Source organism: Ixodes scapularis, unplaced genomic scaffold (genome assembly GCF_016920785.2).
Source record: "Ixodes scapularis isolate PalLabHiFi unplaced genomic scaffold, ASM1692078v2 PGA_scaffold9__187_contigs__length_104089568, whole genome shotgun sequence".
In the NCBI taxonomy this organism is placed as follows: Eukaryota; Metazoa; Arthropoda; class Arachnida; order Ixodida; family Ixodidae; genus Ixodes; species Ixodes scapularis.
This window is the reverse complement of record NW_024609884.1, coordinates 95,332,062-95,348,884: the sequence shown is the minus strand read 5'-3', so window position 1 is coordinate 95,348,884 and position 16,823 is coordinate 95,332,062. Positions and strand designations below refer to the sequence as shown.

At 44.5% G+C, this 16,823-nt stretch overlaps 2 protein-coding genes across 3 annotated transcripts in view; both read left to right on the top strand.

Annotated features, from left to right (window-relative positions):
• The window catches only part of LOC8030905 (phosphoacetylglucosamine mutase), a 70,302-nt gene that overhangs the window by 34,478 nt on the left and 19,001 nt on the right, over window positions 1-16,823 (top strand). The window contains exon 14 of one of the 2 annotated variants that reach the window (XM_029985848.4): window positions 10,847-10,969. The exons of the other annotated variant lie outside the window; for it this stretch is intronic. Within the exon in view, the coding sequence (XP_029841708.1) occupies window positions 10,847-10,969 (123 nt within the window). The remainder of the gene's footprint in view (window positions 1-10,846; window positions 10,970-16,823) is intronic. 2 annotated transcript variants of the gene reach the window in all.
• LOC115325144 lies at window positions 13,675-14,449 on the top strand. The gene has a single exon (XM_042287127.1). The coding sequence runs from the start codon at window positions 13,781-13,783 to the stop codon at window positions 14,279-14,281; it is 501 nt and encodes a 166-aa protein (XP_042143061.1). The 5' UTR covers window positions 13,675-13,780; the 3' UTR covers window positions 14,282-14,449.

The following is a 16,823-nucleotide window of genomic DNA, read 5'->3' as shown; positions in this document are numbered from 1 at the left end:
TGCCCCTTAGTAAAGTCCAGCTAATGTGCTGTTTTAGCGAATTTGAGCCACCCACTGATGCATAATTGAACAAAATATGCCAATTAGTATGCACATTATTGTTTCCAAGCTCTGCAGACTTGTGCACTGCTTTAATGTCTCAATGACAAGACCGAAAGGGTTTCCTAAGCCAGATAGGGGTTCCTCGAGGTTGGAAAGCTTCAAAAACTGTTAAAAAAATGCTTTAGAAGGTCCTGTCAAAAGGTTCAGCGTGCTTCTGGGTTCATGCTGCAATGCTAACCTATAAAACATGTGTCACTCATGCACTCTGGAAAATGATGGCGTCCTGATAACTCGGTTTGGCACTGCGCTACCATTCTCTCCAAAGGGCCTCGTGGGGCTTGCGCTTTGTGTATTACTGCTGTTGTTGCAAAGTGCTTGCAGAAAGGAACACGTTATGGGGCTTGAGGTACTGACTCGGCTGCTTCTTCTCTTTAGAGAAAACTATAAGTAAATGGCTGTAGCCCTGCGAAGGTAGCATTCTATATTTCAAGGGTCCACACTTTCTAGTATCGAGGAATGCCCATCTCCATTGCTGGACGTTCCTGTTGTTGAGCTGAAGAGCCCTCCCAGTTGGCATTGATGCAATAAAGCTCTGTGGAAGCTTATGGACCTCGTAAAAAATAGTGCAGATACTGAGGAGTCTTTGACTCATAGCTGCACATTAATGGGTGACTCAGATGTGCTAAAATGCCGGGTGTAGCACGATTGCCCCGCTTGCAGAATCCCCGTCGTAAAAGCCCCACGTCATTAGTCCCACGTTTCGAAAACCCCGCGTTCAATTACCCCATCCCGTATTCCCCCCCCGTGCCAAAAGCCCTGTCCTCACTGCCCCCATCCCACCCTCTTCGCGCTTCAACCAGCCTCTTTACCTGATTCGTTGAGGGTCTACAAAGGCCCTTTCAAGTGAAAGAATTGGTGTTTGGTGCTGTGTATACGTAATAAGTATGGCGCCACGAGCTTCGGGTGAACTGTTTTGACAGAACCGTCGGAACTGTGAATCCGCACATTCTTCAGAGTCGACGAATGCTTTGGTTCAGAAAGGGAAAAAAAAACGCAGGCAAGCTGGTAAATGACATCCATGTAACCCTGAGACGTAGGAACAATAAAATAACGGACTTGATTGTTCTGTCCGTTTCTTTATTGTTCCTACGTCTCAGGGTCACTATGGATGCTTTGGTTCAATGCTCAATCATAAAAACTGCAACTTTAAATGTTTTACCAGTGACTGCTATTTTCTGTTTGTTCTCACTTTTAGAGTCAATCCTTACTGGAGTCCTGGGTATGGCATGATTGGTACACAAGAGTTAAAAGCAAAATGCTTCGTCCTCACGCTGAGGACCTGACATGGGGGTTTGCGCCATGGGCTTCTGAAACTGGGGCGTATGAAAGCGGGGCAAAAAAGGCCGGAGCGTTGGCTGCGGGGCATTCGACACGGGATTTTGACATTGGGTGCTTTCGTGCACCACCCAAAATACCCTATTTGCATGAATATAACGCAAGGGCAGGTTTTCAAATTCCTAAAAGCAAAAAGAAAGTATGGTATAGACCACTTACAACGTAACCGCTTATAGTGCAGGACCGGGTATAATGCGGTTTTTTTAAACCACCGGTTCGCCTCCCATAGAACTCCATGTAATTACATACCACTTAAAATGCAGGCGCGCGAAGGGAAATACCGGTTATAGTGTGGTTTCTGGCACAGCCCGCCTACCGTGCCGACGACCGGAGCAGCGAGCACGCTTCCCTGTGCGACACTAGATAACGGCGCTGACGGCGCTAGCCTCAAGCAGCACTTGCGGGGCAAGGAGGTTGCTCGAAAAAGCGGGGAGAAGCGAAGAGAGCGGCTTCAGTTGCCAAAGCGACGGAGGGACGCACGCACGTGTCTTTCACGTGCGTGCGTCCCTCCGCTGCGTTGGAAACAAACAACTGCAACGACAGACCAATCGCAGGTCGAGGAGAAGTGTTCGCGCGCGTTGCATGCCGGTCGCTGGCCGGCTGCTTCTATTGGCAAACATGGCGTCGGTTGTGATCGTCGTTGTAGACGGCGTTCATCTCATCGTTCCGCGTAAAAGCGCTATCCTTGACTGTGAATTTTCATTGTGCGTCGCTATGATAACCCAGCACGTACTAGAAGGGAAGATCCACCTACTCGTGCGGCGATGTCGTGGCGGCGCTCTCAAGACGGCAGAAACGCCCGTGTCGTCGTATTTGTTTACTTCGACTACAGTGGTGATTTCTAAGCATTTGTGTCCTCGAACATCGCCCGGATTTCTTATTTGGCACATTTCATGCGTGTGCTCAAGTTCAAGGTATTACTGGCGCGTTACGTATGAAGGATGCGAATTTTCACGCGTTTTCATCTCCGGAGAAAAGTGATTAGGGTTAGCAATCCTGAACGCTCGCAACGTCCGTCCGCAACCCGCGATGCCGTTAATAGGCTGCGCCAGGCAAAAGCTGCTCATTTCTTTCAAAATGTGTTACACACTTGAGACAGAACTGTACTAGTCTGGTGAAATAAAGACTTTCCTCAAACTAAGCTTTATTTTTCACCTAACATAAAATAAATTCTTTTACAAGGGTAAGTTGTCTCATGGCATGTATTTTGGCCTGAAAAATTGATGTTTTGGTTATAGCGCGGTACCGCTTATAGTGGGGATTTTCGCGACTCCCGCGACATACGTTATATGCGGTCTACACTGTATTCCTCTTATAATGCAGCTGTAAAGTTACCGCACTCAAGGGCATATCAGAAGTGGGGACGGGAACGGGGAAAATATTGTGTTTTGACTGCACTCGTTGTCACTACTCAGCTCCTTCTCCCTGTCGCACGAGGGACTTGAAAGATATGCTTGTCTTGTAGTTGCTCTTTCTTTGGGTCAAGTTATTCCTCTTCAACCGCGATACACTGTGTCAAGTCGGCTGATTTACAAAGCGCACGAAGCAGAAGCACAAACGCCAGAACACTCTCGAGCAGTGACTAAAAAAGGCAGAACAAAGACTGCTGGAAGCGATACACGATCCTTCTCGCCCTCGTGTGTCATAATCATTATGGAACACAAGATGTTTCATGCATAAAGATAGGGACTATTTCAACGTCCACCATTAAAATAATTTAAATATTATTTCACATCACTTTCGTTAAGCGTCAAAATAACTACTTTTTATTTAACCGCCGACCATCAAAGTAACAAGAATATGACGTCTCTGTCATCATTTTACTGTTAATATAAAAGCAAAAAGTATGCTGACGTCTACAACATCACTTCGGTAATAATATGCATCTTTTATGGTGATGTCTACCGTCAAAATAGCTTGCATGTTATTTTGACGTTTGTGACGCCACCTTTGAAGCGCGCTCACTTGCATGCACTGTAAATATCAAAAGGCCTTTATTCCTTTTCTTTTTGTTGTGAACTTTCAGGCATCAATCAGACACTGGAGTAGCGTTGCAAGGGGGCCAAAGGTGGCAGGCTGGAAACAGGAACTGTTGGCTGTGTTTGCAGGTCTCGGTGCTGGCGCCTCATGAGGTTCATCGGCACTTTCAGCTTTCAGTTCTGTTTGCATTACCATTCTCTGCTGGTTTAGTGTTTAGCTCTATGTGCACGACAGATAAGTAGAGGCTTTTACGTCATCTGATTATGCAAGAATGGAAAATGGAGCACCATTCACCAAGTATTCGGACCTGACTGCAGCACTGGCCAAGTACCAAGACGTAAACTTTGCCTAGTTTTGGATTAGCTCATCCAGAACAGCTGCAGGTATGTATGAACAGTTGTTGAGGCTGCGCTAATATGGATAGCCTGTTTTGTGTGGAATATTGTATTAAAACTAGTAACCTGCGTCGGATACCAATGGTTGCATGGTCTAAACCAGCGGTCCAAACCGCGAACCATACCCGCCCCACGTATGGCTTCCAAGCGGCCCACATATGGCCGCGGTCTTCCCAATGAAGCCTGGCCTGCAGCCCGCTTCATTGGGAAGACCAAAAGAAATGCACCTAAACAGACGGCGCCGCGGTGCATTCCAAATGTGCAAACTAAGATACCAAAAAGAACGAGAAACTGCATCCTAGCACAGGTTCGCTCACCATATTATTAATTGAACACAGTCATGTCTAGCGTTACCATTCTTAGTCCCCTGCTTTATGACTGTGTAACTACTATGTAAAATTTACATTGTGCTCGTGTACATTGCACTTAGTGTCTTCTGTCACAACTGTTGCATACTCTCAGCATTAGTTTTATCATTGGGTAATTGAAACACTCTTGCATATCTTATTGAAATGTGTAGGTTATCTTATTTAAATGTGTAGGTTACCCCTGCTAACTTGTCCCTTGTAGCATTGCGAGCGTTCAAAGCAAAGAACTACAAAGCGGCATTGCATGATCGCAAATCATGCCATCAGAAAAATTTCCGCTCACCCCGCTGTTATACCTGTTCCTCCAAGCACGTCGCTTAATTAGTTTCAGCTCTGAGGAATACAGTTTTTCAGCTAATTTCTAACTTTCATTTCTGTTTGATGAATCGCCTCATTCATCTGTATATTTCAGTCATTTCCTACGATTTATTTGGGCATTTCAGAGACAATGGTCATTTAAGAAGTTCCCATTCTTCTGAAAGCAAACAAATTTCGAACAAACTGAAACTGGATCGTTAAGGTAGGTAGGGTTCTCGTTTTCCTTTTAGGAAGTGGATATATTGCTGGCAACCGGCACAGCTGCTGAGCATGAACATTGTTGGCAGTGTCCCATCATTGGCTGGCTGAAATCACGTGTCTTCCGGTCGCTGGTTTGCAGTTTACGCTGGGTCCCTCCATGCAGTCTGTGGGGTATCGCATCGTTCGAGACCTGCAGTGCGAAGGGATTCCCTACGCAATCCGTGGGAATCGCTTTGTTCGAGACCCTTCCAGCGGCCGTCTCAAACAAAGCGATTTACAGCGCGCGTTTCTGGTTTGGAGAGTGTCTGTCATTGTTGCCCGACTGCACTGGGCTGTGGCAGCCCATGTAGGCGCAATTCCAGACGCTGGTGGTGGCTAAATTGTGGCCTTTTATTGTTTCTTTCATGTTTTTTGGCAAATAGAATTTTTCAAAGCTTTGAAGAAAGCAATACACTATTTTTGGGAAGAAAAACAAACAAATGAAAGCTCTTTTTTTATTGAATCTTTACGTGACAGAACAAGATCAAATGCAACTGGAATGTGTCTGTCATTTTATGCAGCTTTTTCACGACACAATACACTTGGCCGTGTCACTCACAAAGGTCATAAAGGGGCACTAAAGTGCTTTTTGAGATCATCATTTTATGGCCATAGTAATAATAATAATCCTTATTTTTCGGGTGCCCTAAAACGGCCAAGCGGCCTTCTCTTAGTTACACCAACTCATACAATAGAAACTCTTAAACGAGAATCCTTAAAAAATACAAATGCTTGTACGCTGACACACTATGATGTGACCAAAAATTCGTCCAACTGTCAGCGATGTGTAGACAGGGGTGTGTTGATGTCAACTTGAGGTGGCACAATGCTGTTGTATAATGTCTGTAAATGAGAAAGAGGTGACACGTATGGCATGGTAAACAAATATCAAAACAGGTGAACTGTCTCGTAGCGCCGAAAGGAACATGAAAATTGGTTTTATTAATAAGCCATGAAGAATCAATGGCACCATTAATGATCTTATGCAGGAATACCAAGTCAAGAACAGTTCTTCTGTGGGATAAAAGCTTGAGCAAAAATCTAGTTATTCATAGTCATAATACACGGGTCGTCCAATCCATCTGTCATAACCATTTCGAACAAATCTTTTTTTTGCACACGTGCCATGATCAAAGCCTAAGTTACAGATATATAATTCCAAATCACAGAGGCAAACTCGAGCCTTCAAACCACTGCGGAATTAAAAAGATGTATTAAACAATGGGGCTTTTTAAAATGCTTGGTCATATGCGGTATTTCTCCTAGAACTTTCATTGCAGAGCTGGCAACAAAAGATAGATGATTTTAAAAGTTAATCCGCAGTCAATGAACACAGCGAGATCCCTTACAATTGACACCCATTCACTCGGTTTTCCCTCAAGATGATCAGTGTTATGAATGTTTACACGGCATTTGCACAAAGATATCACTTTAGTTTTTAAAGGATTAAGGAATAACTGATTTTGTTTACACCACTGTGCTATATTAGACAGATCATGTTATATCAAATCAATCTCCAGGGCAATGAATGCCCTTGAACAACTTGATGTCATCAGCAAATAAAAGCAGTTCAACGTTTTTTACACATGATGCTATATCATATATGAAAATTGAAAACAGCAAAATATCTCGATCTACGGGCTCTAAACATCTTAAAAAACCTGAAATTACATTCATGCGCGGCCGATCTGCATATTTCCTTTGTTTCCCTGCAGCGCACAGTACGCTGCAGGAAAGGGCTCTTATAGAAAAGCAGAAAAGGTCTTTAAAGGGGTCATGAAATGAATTTTGGGCGGGATAAATAAATTTAGATTGGAATTTTACTAATAGCATATCGTTTAGTGTACCAAAAGACAGAAGGTAAAAGTCAAAAGCCAAAGTCATAAGTCAAAAGACAGAAGGTAAAAAAGTCAAAAGCCTGATTTTCGGTACGAAAAATTGAAAACAGCAGACTATTTCGTACCTGCTTCCTTTGGAAAGCTCTCTGCCTTTTCACTGTGATACATCCGCGGTACCCAAAGCGTGTCACCCGGCCCAAACAGCCGCCTCCCTTCCATCACCTGACCTCATTCTCTGCGCGAGGGAGCGTGATCATGTGGCAAAAGTGTGGCTGGCCCAAGGAGCACATAGCTTCCACAGCACTATCAGCTTCGGGGTGAACGAGGCGGGGAAAGCAACTTTCGTCCGAGTTTTGAGTGACGTTGCTTGTGTTCTAGGGGGAGAATGGCAATGTCTGGGTACACAAGTGAGGGTCCGAGCAAGAGGGGAGTCCCTCCTTTTTGTCTTCTTGAACTGTTTGGTACAGTGCACGATTTGTAAAGTTGAGGAGGAAAACTAAGAAGGAAAATGTTGACAAATTGTGTCATGACCCCTTTAATGAAAGCATGTTTATGGTGAATAAGTACTGAATAATTCTGTCTGTCAGTGAATTCAGATTTGGAAATCCTTTACTCTGACAACATTTCTCCATCAAAACAAACAAAAAAAGACTAAGAAAGGATGGCAAGACATCAACCCAGAGTTAGGCTTCACTGGTGAAAAAGCCATTAAAATATTGCAACGAAAGAAACATCAGTGATGTGATTTGCTGGAGTCATATTGTCGATTGTGCATGGAGTAGAGAACACTTTTGGGTCACAAGTATACACTTCGTTCTCATCCTTTGCATTGCAATTACTACGTTAACGTTCCTTCTTTAGCTCCAACTGAAACACAATGCCTTTTTTTGCTCTGTATTCTTGCGAAAGCACTCATCAGCATCCACTGAGATCCATGAAGTAAAAAACATGAGCATGTATCAATGGTAGTTGTACCGTAGTTACTAGGTAAATCAGAGGTTAATGATAGTGCACTAACATAATGTTAGTGAAGCATATTTTCTGAGTGCCATATACAATTCTTTTAGAAGGTCAGTAGGTTGTAGTAAAACTGCAATTTATAATAATTTAAATATAAAGCTTTTGTCATTTAATGATGCATAGCAATATCATATTTTGTGTGGATATATTATTTTGATGATAAAACTTAGCAAGCAGGCAAAGATATGCTTTCCTAAATAAATATTAAGCTGAATTCTCTTTTTATTTTTAATTGCCCTCCATTTTCTCAAGCTTTCATTTGTCTGGTCTAATAAACATATTCTGATTTTAATTTAACCTATATTCATTGACTCTGCCCTCACACAGTTAAGGGCCTGTATAGATGTGGTTAATGAATGAGAGATTGGACACAATTAGACCTAGAATAATGACCATAATGCACTTACTCAAGATTTAAAAATGTGAAGAAAAAAATTCAAATGAGGCAAGCAGCTTGTCAGGATAATGCAGCCATTTGGTGTTCTTTTACAATAGCCGCAATTCTATTCTGCAAATTTTACTGCAAGGTAGAATTGCAAAGAAAAGGCATGCCGCCGAGAATGCTTCTCCACTAAGCGCATGGCTGGTTGTGGCAAAGCGGCACCCAAAATCCTGATGCTTATACTGCAGGCATCGCTCCTCTGAGAGCACGGGAAGGAATGCAAGCCGTGAAACAAATGCTCAAAACCAGACCCCATACGATAAAAGTATTGTAGAACATATTGGAAGACTGTCAGTGCTCGATCAATCAGACGAAGAACGATAAAACTTTCCCGACCGTAACGATCCGGAGTTATGGTTTGTTAGAAATTCGTTTGCTTTCGGAAGAGTGGGAACTTCTTAAGGGGGGACATAAGCCTAAGTTTAAAATTTTTTTTGAAAAAATTCATTTTTTAATTTTGAGGTTTTCAGTTTTAGAAACTAATTATACACCCTTACACCAAATTTGATAACCATACGCCAAATAGTTACGTTGATATAAAATATTTTCAACACATTGTGAGGCAGTAACAAAGTAAAGGAGTTCAATCTTTGAATGCATTTTTCTCAGTTCCACTTTTTGCTGCAAATTTCATACGAAGGAATCTTTTGTTCGAAGGTGAAAGTATTCTGACACCACAATCAAGATGTTTCTGAACTGAAATTTACTTAGGAATTGGGTTATCTGCTTTATTTTGTTTTAAGTTGAAGCCCTTAGTGATAAAACACTAATAAGTTTTCAAAAATTGACAGAGGACAGATATGCATCTCATAGTTTGAGGTAATAACTCTTCCTGAAATATTTACTTTTAAGTTATTAAAACTAGTTAGCCCGAGGTCCCATATCCCCCACTTTATATTCAAGCAGTCAAAATGATGCTTATTAGCTTCATTTGCATATCATAGATTTCTTAATGAAAAGTGACACATCATCTTATGCAGGTATGTAAATTTGTCCTAGAGAGCTGAAAGTTTGCACAGTACACCTACATCTGAAGCTAAAGCTCCCCTGCAAATTTCATTCCGATCACTTGAGTAGTTCAAAAGTTTGACCTCTAGCCAGTGTCCCCCCTTAAATAACAAGTTTCTTTGAAATGCCTAAATAAATCATAGCAAATGATAAAATATACAGATGATTGAACCGACTCATCAAAAAGAAATGAAGGTTAGAAATCGGCTGAAAAGCTATATTTGGTGGAGCTGAACTAATTGAGCGACGTGCTTGGAGGAACAGGTATAACAGCGGGGCGAGCGGAAACTTTTCTGAGCAGCTGTCAGTTTAATGATTTGTGATGATGCGACGCCTGTCCATAGTTCTTTGCTGTGAATGCTAGTGATGCCACGAAACTCGGAGACAAGTTAGCAGGGGTAATCAACAAATTTAATTAAGACATTCAAGAGGGTTTCGATTGGTTTAGACCATGCACTTACTGGTCACCGGCACGGGTTACCAGTCTTAATACAATAGTCCACATGAAACGGGCTATCCATATTAGCGCAGCCTCAGCAACTGTTCATACATACCTGTAACTGTTCTGTATGAGCTAATCCAAAACTGCACAAAGTTCCTGTCTTGGTACTTTGCCAGTGCTGCGGTCAGGTCCAAATACTTGGTGAACGGCGCTCCATTTTTTATTCTTGCAGCTTGCATAATTAGATGGTGTAAAACACTCCTGCCTGTACTTAGCCATCGTGCACATAGAGCTATACACGAACCCAGCGGAGAATGGTAATGCGGATGAAACTGAAAGCTGAAAGTGCCAATGAACCTCGTGAGGCGCCAGCGCCGAGAGCAGTGAACGGAGTCAACAGCTCCTGTTTCCAACCTTGTACCCTTGCCCCCCTTGCAACGCTACCCCAGTGCTCTGATTGGCTCGTTAAAGTGGACAACCAAAAAAAAGAGCAATAAACATCTTTATTTGTAAGCGCACGCACGTGAGCGGGCTTCAAAGTTGACGTCATGAACAACAAATAATGTGGAAGCTATTTTGACGGTAGACGTCGCTATAAAAGATATATATTATTTTCATGTATTACGGAAATGACGTTGTAGACATCAAAATACTTCTTGTTTTTATATTGACGTTAAAATAACGTCATAGACATCAAAATCAGATTATTTATTGTTTTGACGGCAGACGGTTAAATAAAAATTGTTACTTTGGACGTTTAATGGAAGCGACGTTGGAGACATTGAAATAGTCACTACCTTGCATAAACACTGCCAGCGGTCTTGGTTTGGCTTGTAACTTCACTCAGCCTAGCGTGGCTTGGCTTGAACTGGTCAGTGGCCTGCACTCCTGTGTAGCGCTTTGCGTTTTTGCCGTATTTGCATCCATGTGCGTTGTACAAACATAAAACGACAAAGAAAGCTTTCAACGTTCTCTATTCCTCCCTTTACATGGTGCAAGAACTAAGAACTGTTTTCCCCCGTTTCTTTTCACACCCAATCTCCTTCATTCAATCGGAGGGATGGCTTTCTCGCAAGTCAAGGCCTCATGGCCGAGTTCGATATCGAATATAGAGCAAAGTGTGTTCTGGAGCTTGTAATTTAGAAAAAAAAACTGGCTTTATATTCGTGCAAATACTCTAGTGTCTAAACTAAAAAAAGTGCTTTACATGAAACGATAGATGGGGAACCCAAGAGGGTACTTGGGGAAGCCCAGTTTGACAACCTCTGTTACATTTTGTAGAGGATGCTTTCTATAGTCTACCAGCAGAGGCAGTACACGTCTTTACTGCTCTTGTACGCTTCAACATCAACTTGCAGACTGTGGGTGACGCCATCTCGGATATGCTGCTCGTTGAGACCGTTCTCCATGCAAAGGGCATCTGTGGCCCAGAGTGGAACTCTTTCTACACTGAGCTCCCAAATCGGCAGCTTAAAGTTCACGTGAGTAACAATGGGAGATCCGTTCGATTGTCATTTTGCCCAAACGGTAGGTCAGTAGTTCTCCTGCACTGACGTTTCAAGGACCCCTTCTGGATCGGCAGAGGGGGGAGGCACAATTACAATCTTTGCGAGGAGGGGGTATTGGGCAGTTACAATGAGAAAGGGTTAAATGAAGAAAACAAAATGTGTGCAAACCAACTTACAGGCTCTGGAATGAAGAATAATCAGCCTTACTTACTTGGTGCACGTGGTTTGGTGTATTTAGCTTTTGGGACAGCCATCATCAATATAATCAATTTTTATTTTTTTATGGCTGAGGGCTTTGGACTTCAAGAAGGCCTTGAGGGACTCCAAAGGGTCCACGGAGCCCCATTGGGGGACCACTGGGGTAGAGGCTCGTTTTAAAGCATGGAATGCTTTCTAACATAACCCACTAATCCCAAGGATTTTTGCAACCGTCCCTGCATTTCCCTGCAAAATTTAGCGGGGATATTGACATCGCTTGACCTTTGCATCAAATCAGCTTCCCCGCAAAATTTAGCAGAGAAATTGATGTCGTGTTCCTTGCTAAATTTAGTGAGAATATTGATACCCCCGATTATGTGACTTTTCTGGGATTGCACGAAATCGTTGTGTAATCCGTGAGTCATATCCGGAAAGAGAATAAGTATGGATACAGTGCTCGACCTTGTGTGAAAGAGACGTGTGGAAGTTTTAAATTATGTCATAGCTAATAATTTGCTGCACTTTAATGAAGCAAAAGCCGTCTAACTAATTAAAACAAAGCCATGGAATTGTGCAGTAAAGGTGCGAGGAACTTTATTCTCACCTGAAAACTTGGAAAGAAATCGGTAATTGCCTGCTGAACTTTCTTGTGTTCGCACATCATCAGCTTCCTTTTGAAGGCCGCAAGTTTTGGAACCATGTCAGCAATGCCGTCATGGATGGAAACAAACTGTTTAATTTTGCCCATACTCTGTACTGCTTCCAAAAATGTCTGTACACGCACGTTGCCATTTGCAATGTTACCCTCTTCATCGGTATTGTCGACACGAAGCAATGTCTTCAGTGATATTGTCCAGCGTCGCCGCGTCGCAGACGGCGAAATCGTCGTTGGCATTCACATAGTCGTTGAAAGTTGATTGTGTCCTTAGAAATTGCGTGCCACGAACTAGCAATGTAGTGCATGGCATCCAACACGGAGAGCTTCTTCTCAGACTCGTCACGTTTCATACCGCCAACCAACGTTGAACCAAGAAGTTTTGGTATCTTTGCTCTTTGCATTTGATGATTCCGGCGTAAAGGGGTTGCAGCTGGCTTGTGAAGTTCAGGGGCAGGAATATTAGCTTGATGTTTCACAAGTATAAAGTTTTTGAAGGATGGCACGACACATTGTTCAAGAACAGCAAGGTCCTTCTGCCGGTGGCCCCGATTTTCGAATCTGGCTACTGTAAAAAGGTGGAAAAAATGGAAGATGTCATCCAAGCCTTCTTTTTGAACATGTAATGGCGAGGCAGCTTTTTCAAATTTTTGAAGCATCGTGGTTTCTCAAAGTTTTCAAGAACAAGCACAGGAATATTTTCTGAGCCATCTTGATTTCTGCAGAAGAGTGCAATCTCATACTTCTTGTTCTTTTTCCACAATGACAACTGTCACCTTTGAAGGTCAGTGTTTGCTCAGGCTGCATGTTGTAGAAAACCCCGGTTTCATTGGCATTGAACATGTTGGAGGTCTTATACAATGCTATAAAGTTGGGTGGAATCGGATCCACTCATCCACAGTTGAGGCATCTACAGAAGCACTTTCCCCAAATGAGCTGCTGTAAAACGATTGGGTTGTGCTTTTTCAAGCAATCCAGTCAACCATTCTTTGCTCAGAATTTGGGCTGTGCGAATATTCGAAACTTCGAATACTTCACGAATAGTGCCCGCTATTCGATTTGATTCGCTTCGCACTTTTACTGTACGAAGTATTCGAGTTCTTCGAATATTCGAAAACTACGAATAACTCAAAACTCGCTGGTAAGTCCCAACTCGCGGTCACGTTCCCAGTTTGTTTTTGGGCTGCGCAGTATAGTTTCGAACTTGGCAAACCCCAAAAGCCAACCTAAGTGCCTTTTTTTTTTTGTTCTTGTTTCTTGTACGAAGCAATGGAAGTGGAAATTCATATGCACGCGGTAGCGCGATCTGACCTTCGCTTGCCGCGATGTCTGGATTGCGGAGTTGGCCGAGTGGTAGTGGCGCAAACATGTACGGAGCCATCGCTGCGATAAATTTGATAAAGAACTACGATTTGCAACGGCACATACATCGTCGTGAGCTCCAACGCCATGGACTACAGCCACTCACTCACGTGCACTCACAACTGAACGACTGAGCCCATAGAGCACCATAGAGACTGGCCCACTGGCCTACAGGGCCAAGGCAGCCAAGGGGCCAAGGTGCTATGAATTTGGATATGGATTTACGGCTTACTTCTACTAAGCCATTGTACTTCTACTTTCGGGGATAATTTGTACAGTGGTTACCGTCGTTGCCATGATGGATCAAGCCACTCGAGTTATTTTCCGCTTGATTTTCTGATTAATGAGTTTTCCAGTATTCATTTTATTTCTACCCGTTTTCACTGGTCAAAGTGAGACTTGCTCCCTTAGCCGAAAAATAGCCGTATTGCTTCTTTAGCTTTATAGCTTCTTTGTGGCGCCCTCTCTCGGCACAACTATTGCACACGAAAATATATTGTGCAAGGTTAGTTCTGCAGGAGGCTGTGGTGGCCGCGTGGCGCACGTTTTCATTCCTCGTGTCGTGTGCCATGCTTTACGTTCACGTGGTTGCGCTCGTTGACGTGGTTGCGCTCGTCTGTGTCTGCTGGTGCTTGAGCTTGATGGAGCCACGACAGGAAACGTCAGGGACTCAACAACCACGGCGGAGTACACAACCTCTTGCCAGCACAAGAAGTCTCGCATGGACCCATTTCCGTAAAGTTTGCCAGGGGGAAGCTGGGGGGGTGTGCAACCTTTGCGAAAGCTCGCTGCGAACCCCATCAGGCACAACCACTACTCTCGTGAACCATTTGAAACGGCACGCCAATCAGTATGCGGAGTTTCAAGCAGCTGCTAAAGTCAAGCCTGCTAATCAGCCAAGCATTGCTGATGTGTTGAGAAAAACGGCACTGCCGCAAGCGAAACGGGAGGCTTTGGACCTGAAGATTGCCAAGATGGTTGCGCTCGACCTGCAACCGTACACGATTGTGCAAGACCGGGGATTCTGGGATTTATTGAAGGATGCAGTCCCAGGTTACCTGCCACCATAGAGAACAACGCTGTCGTGCACGTTAGTGCCGAAGTTGTACGACGACACTAGAAAGAAGGTTCGACTTGAGCTACAGAATGCGTTCGAGAGTGGCATGGAGTCTCTCTCCTTCACCTCTGACATGTGGACGTCCAGAGCGAACGAAAGCTACATCAGCCTGACCTGCCACTTCCTGGACTCACAGTTCAAGCTCACTCGCTACAACTTGAGCACCTGTCACTTCCCAGGCAAGCACATATCAGCTAGAATTGCCTCAATTCTTGATAAGCTTGTCACAGACTGGGACATTCCCAAGGACGTTTGTCCTTTTTACGTGGTGACTGACAACGCTCGCAACATCAGAGCAGCCACTCATGCACTTCCTTGGTGTGAAAGAACTTGTTTTGCTCATACCTTACAACTAGTCATCAGCGACGTGAAAGAGATGACTCCAGGACTTTCTGTGCTTTGTAAAAAAGCAAGAGGCATTGTTGGGCACTATAAACATAGCCCAAAAGCTCAGAAAAGGCTCAACTGCTACCAAAAGAAAATAGGCAGATCCCCCCTGCATGTTGTTCAGGACATTGAAACAAGGTGGAATAGTGAATGTGCAATGCTGTCCAGGCTTTTAGAGTTAAGAGAAGCAGTAACTGTTGACCTTGCATCTGAAGCGGGGTCAATTGAAGGCTTTACCGGAACAGAGTGGAAGGAAATGAGTGATTACATTGCTACTCTGAAGCCGCTAGAAGAAGCAACGACCAATGCTGGAGCTGACAGCTACCCAACCTTGTCAGCCCAAATACCCATCTTGTATTGCATCCTTGCATGCCTGAACAGCTCCATCAGCCAGCAGACCATAACTTCCTCGTTCTTGTCTGAGCTGGCCAAGTGCCTCAAGACAAGATTTCCTGACTACAAATTTGACTACCGTAATATCCCGAGTCAACGCCCCCCCCCCCCCCCCCCCCCCCCCCCCCCACCGCCTGAAATTCTCAAAAATCGTGGGGTGGGCCATGACTCGGGTACCGAGCTCAAAAAGTTTCGAAAAAGTTTAAAAATGTGATTTTTTTTGTCTGTGTATAGCGACTAGACAGGAGATTAACTGAACTCAAATCTCGGGTTGGTATCTTACTTGCAACTCATTTTACTCAAAATCCACTGCTTCGCGGGTAGCTCGTTTCCGCCTCCTCCGAGCAAGCGCAATTCGAAGCCATGACTGCTGCAGCCTTCGGTCCAACATGAACGGAAAAAAAAAGAAGAGAATCATCGAAAAAATAAAAGAAAAAGAAAAGAAAAATCGCAAGGAGCCACAGTGACCGAGCAAAGGTGACGAAAGCCGAAAGGAAAGCGGGTCTCCGCTTCCTTTTCGACTTCGGAATCAAGCAAACCGGCAGCCTTTAACCGACGCCTAAAACGAACCCAGCACAAAAGCAAAAATAAGATGACAAAAGCGAAAGCCATAAAAAGGCTTTCTCCGCGGGCGCGACCGTTGCCACGGAAAGCGCGTGCACGCACAAACTCAATGACCTTCGAGTTTGTGCGTGCGCGCGTGCGGCTTCGGGACAACTTTCTGTGGCAGTACAACCGGGGCTGCGGGCGGCCAAGGCCAATCGGGCACCGACGCGGAGCGCAGCCATTGGTTGTTCTCAGAACGCAGCCACCGGTTACGCTCTGCGCCGGCGCCCGATTGGTTTGTGGGGCGGGTGATGCTTTGGGAAAGGAAAATGATGCTTTGTTTCCAGGCTTATACTGCCGGTAGGTCAGCGCCGTGTTGGGGGAAGGGGAGTGGGAGAAAAGAGCTCGAAAGAGGCTTCGATCGCCTACAGCTCTGACAGCGTTTCAACGCTCAACAATAACAACGGTGTTTTCTTTTACAGATAGCGCGGCTTGCGTAAGGTGACGCGTAGAGCGGCTGGCTGCGTTGTGGACGGTGCGTCTGGCATGCCGCCCGAGATAAACGAAGCGTGAAAAAATAGGAAGAAAACGTTTGCGCTGGGTGTACGAGCAAATCTCTATTTACTCGTCGAAACCGTCAAATGACGCATCACTGTCGGACGTCTGTCGGTCGCGACGTTCTCAAAGAATGCCAAGTCGGCCGGAGTAGATTTTGGACAAAGAAAATCGAATCCAAACGAGGCTTTTTGTTCTGAACCACTTGTATTCGCTGTATTGAGTTAGTCATCCGATCCGCGTCCTATTTAAGTTGCGGTTTCGCGGCCTGACTTATCTTTTCGGTGAAAACGGACTTTCAGTTATGAACAGAAAAAAGTGAAAGCCGTTTACAACTCCCTGTAACACCGAATTAGAGCGCAGCTCTTGAGGAGGAGGAGGGAAGGGTACTGGGGGGTGAAGTGACCGGGGGGGGGGGGGGGGGGGGGGGTCGCGTGACCTTGGGGGGTCACGTGACGATGCCGATGATGTCATCAGTGACGTCACTGATGACGTCATCAGTGACGATGACGATGCGGACTCCGATGACGTCATCAGCGATGATGACGATGACGATGCGGATGTCGGTGACGTCATCAGTGACGTCACTGATGACGTCATGTGTGATGATGACG

Excerpts from the sequence above, each read along its gene's own strand:
- LOC115325144 (XM_042287127.1), top strand. The coding sequence starts at position 13,781 with ATGCTTTACGTTCACGTGGTTGCGCTCGTTGACGTGGTTGCGCTCGTC.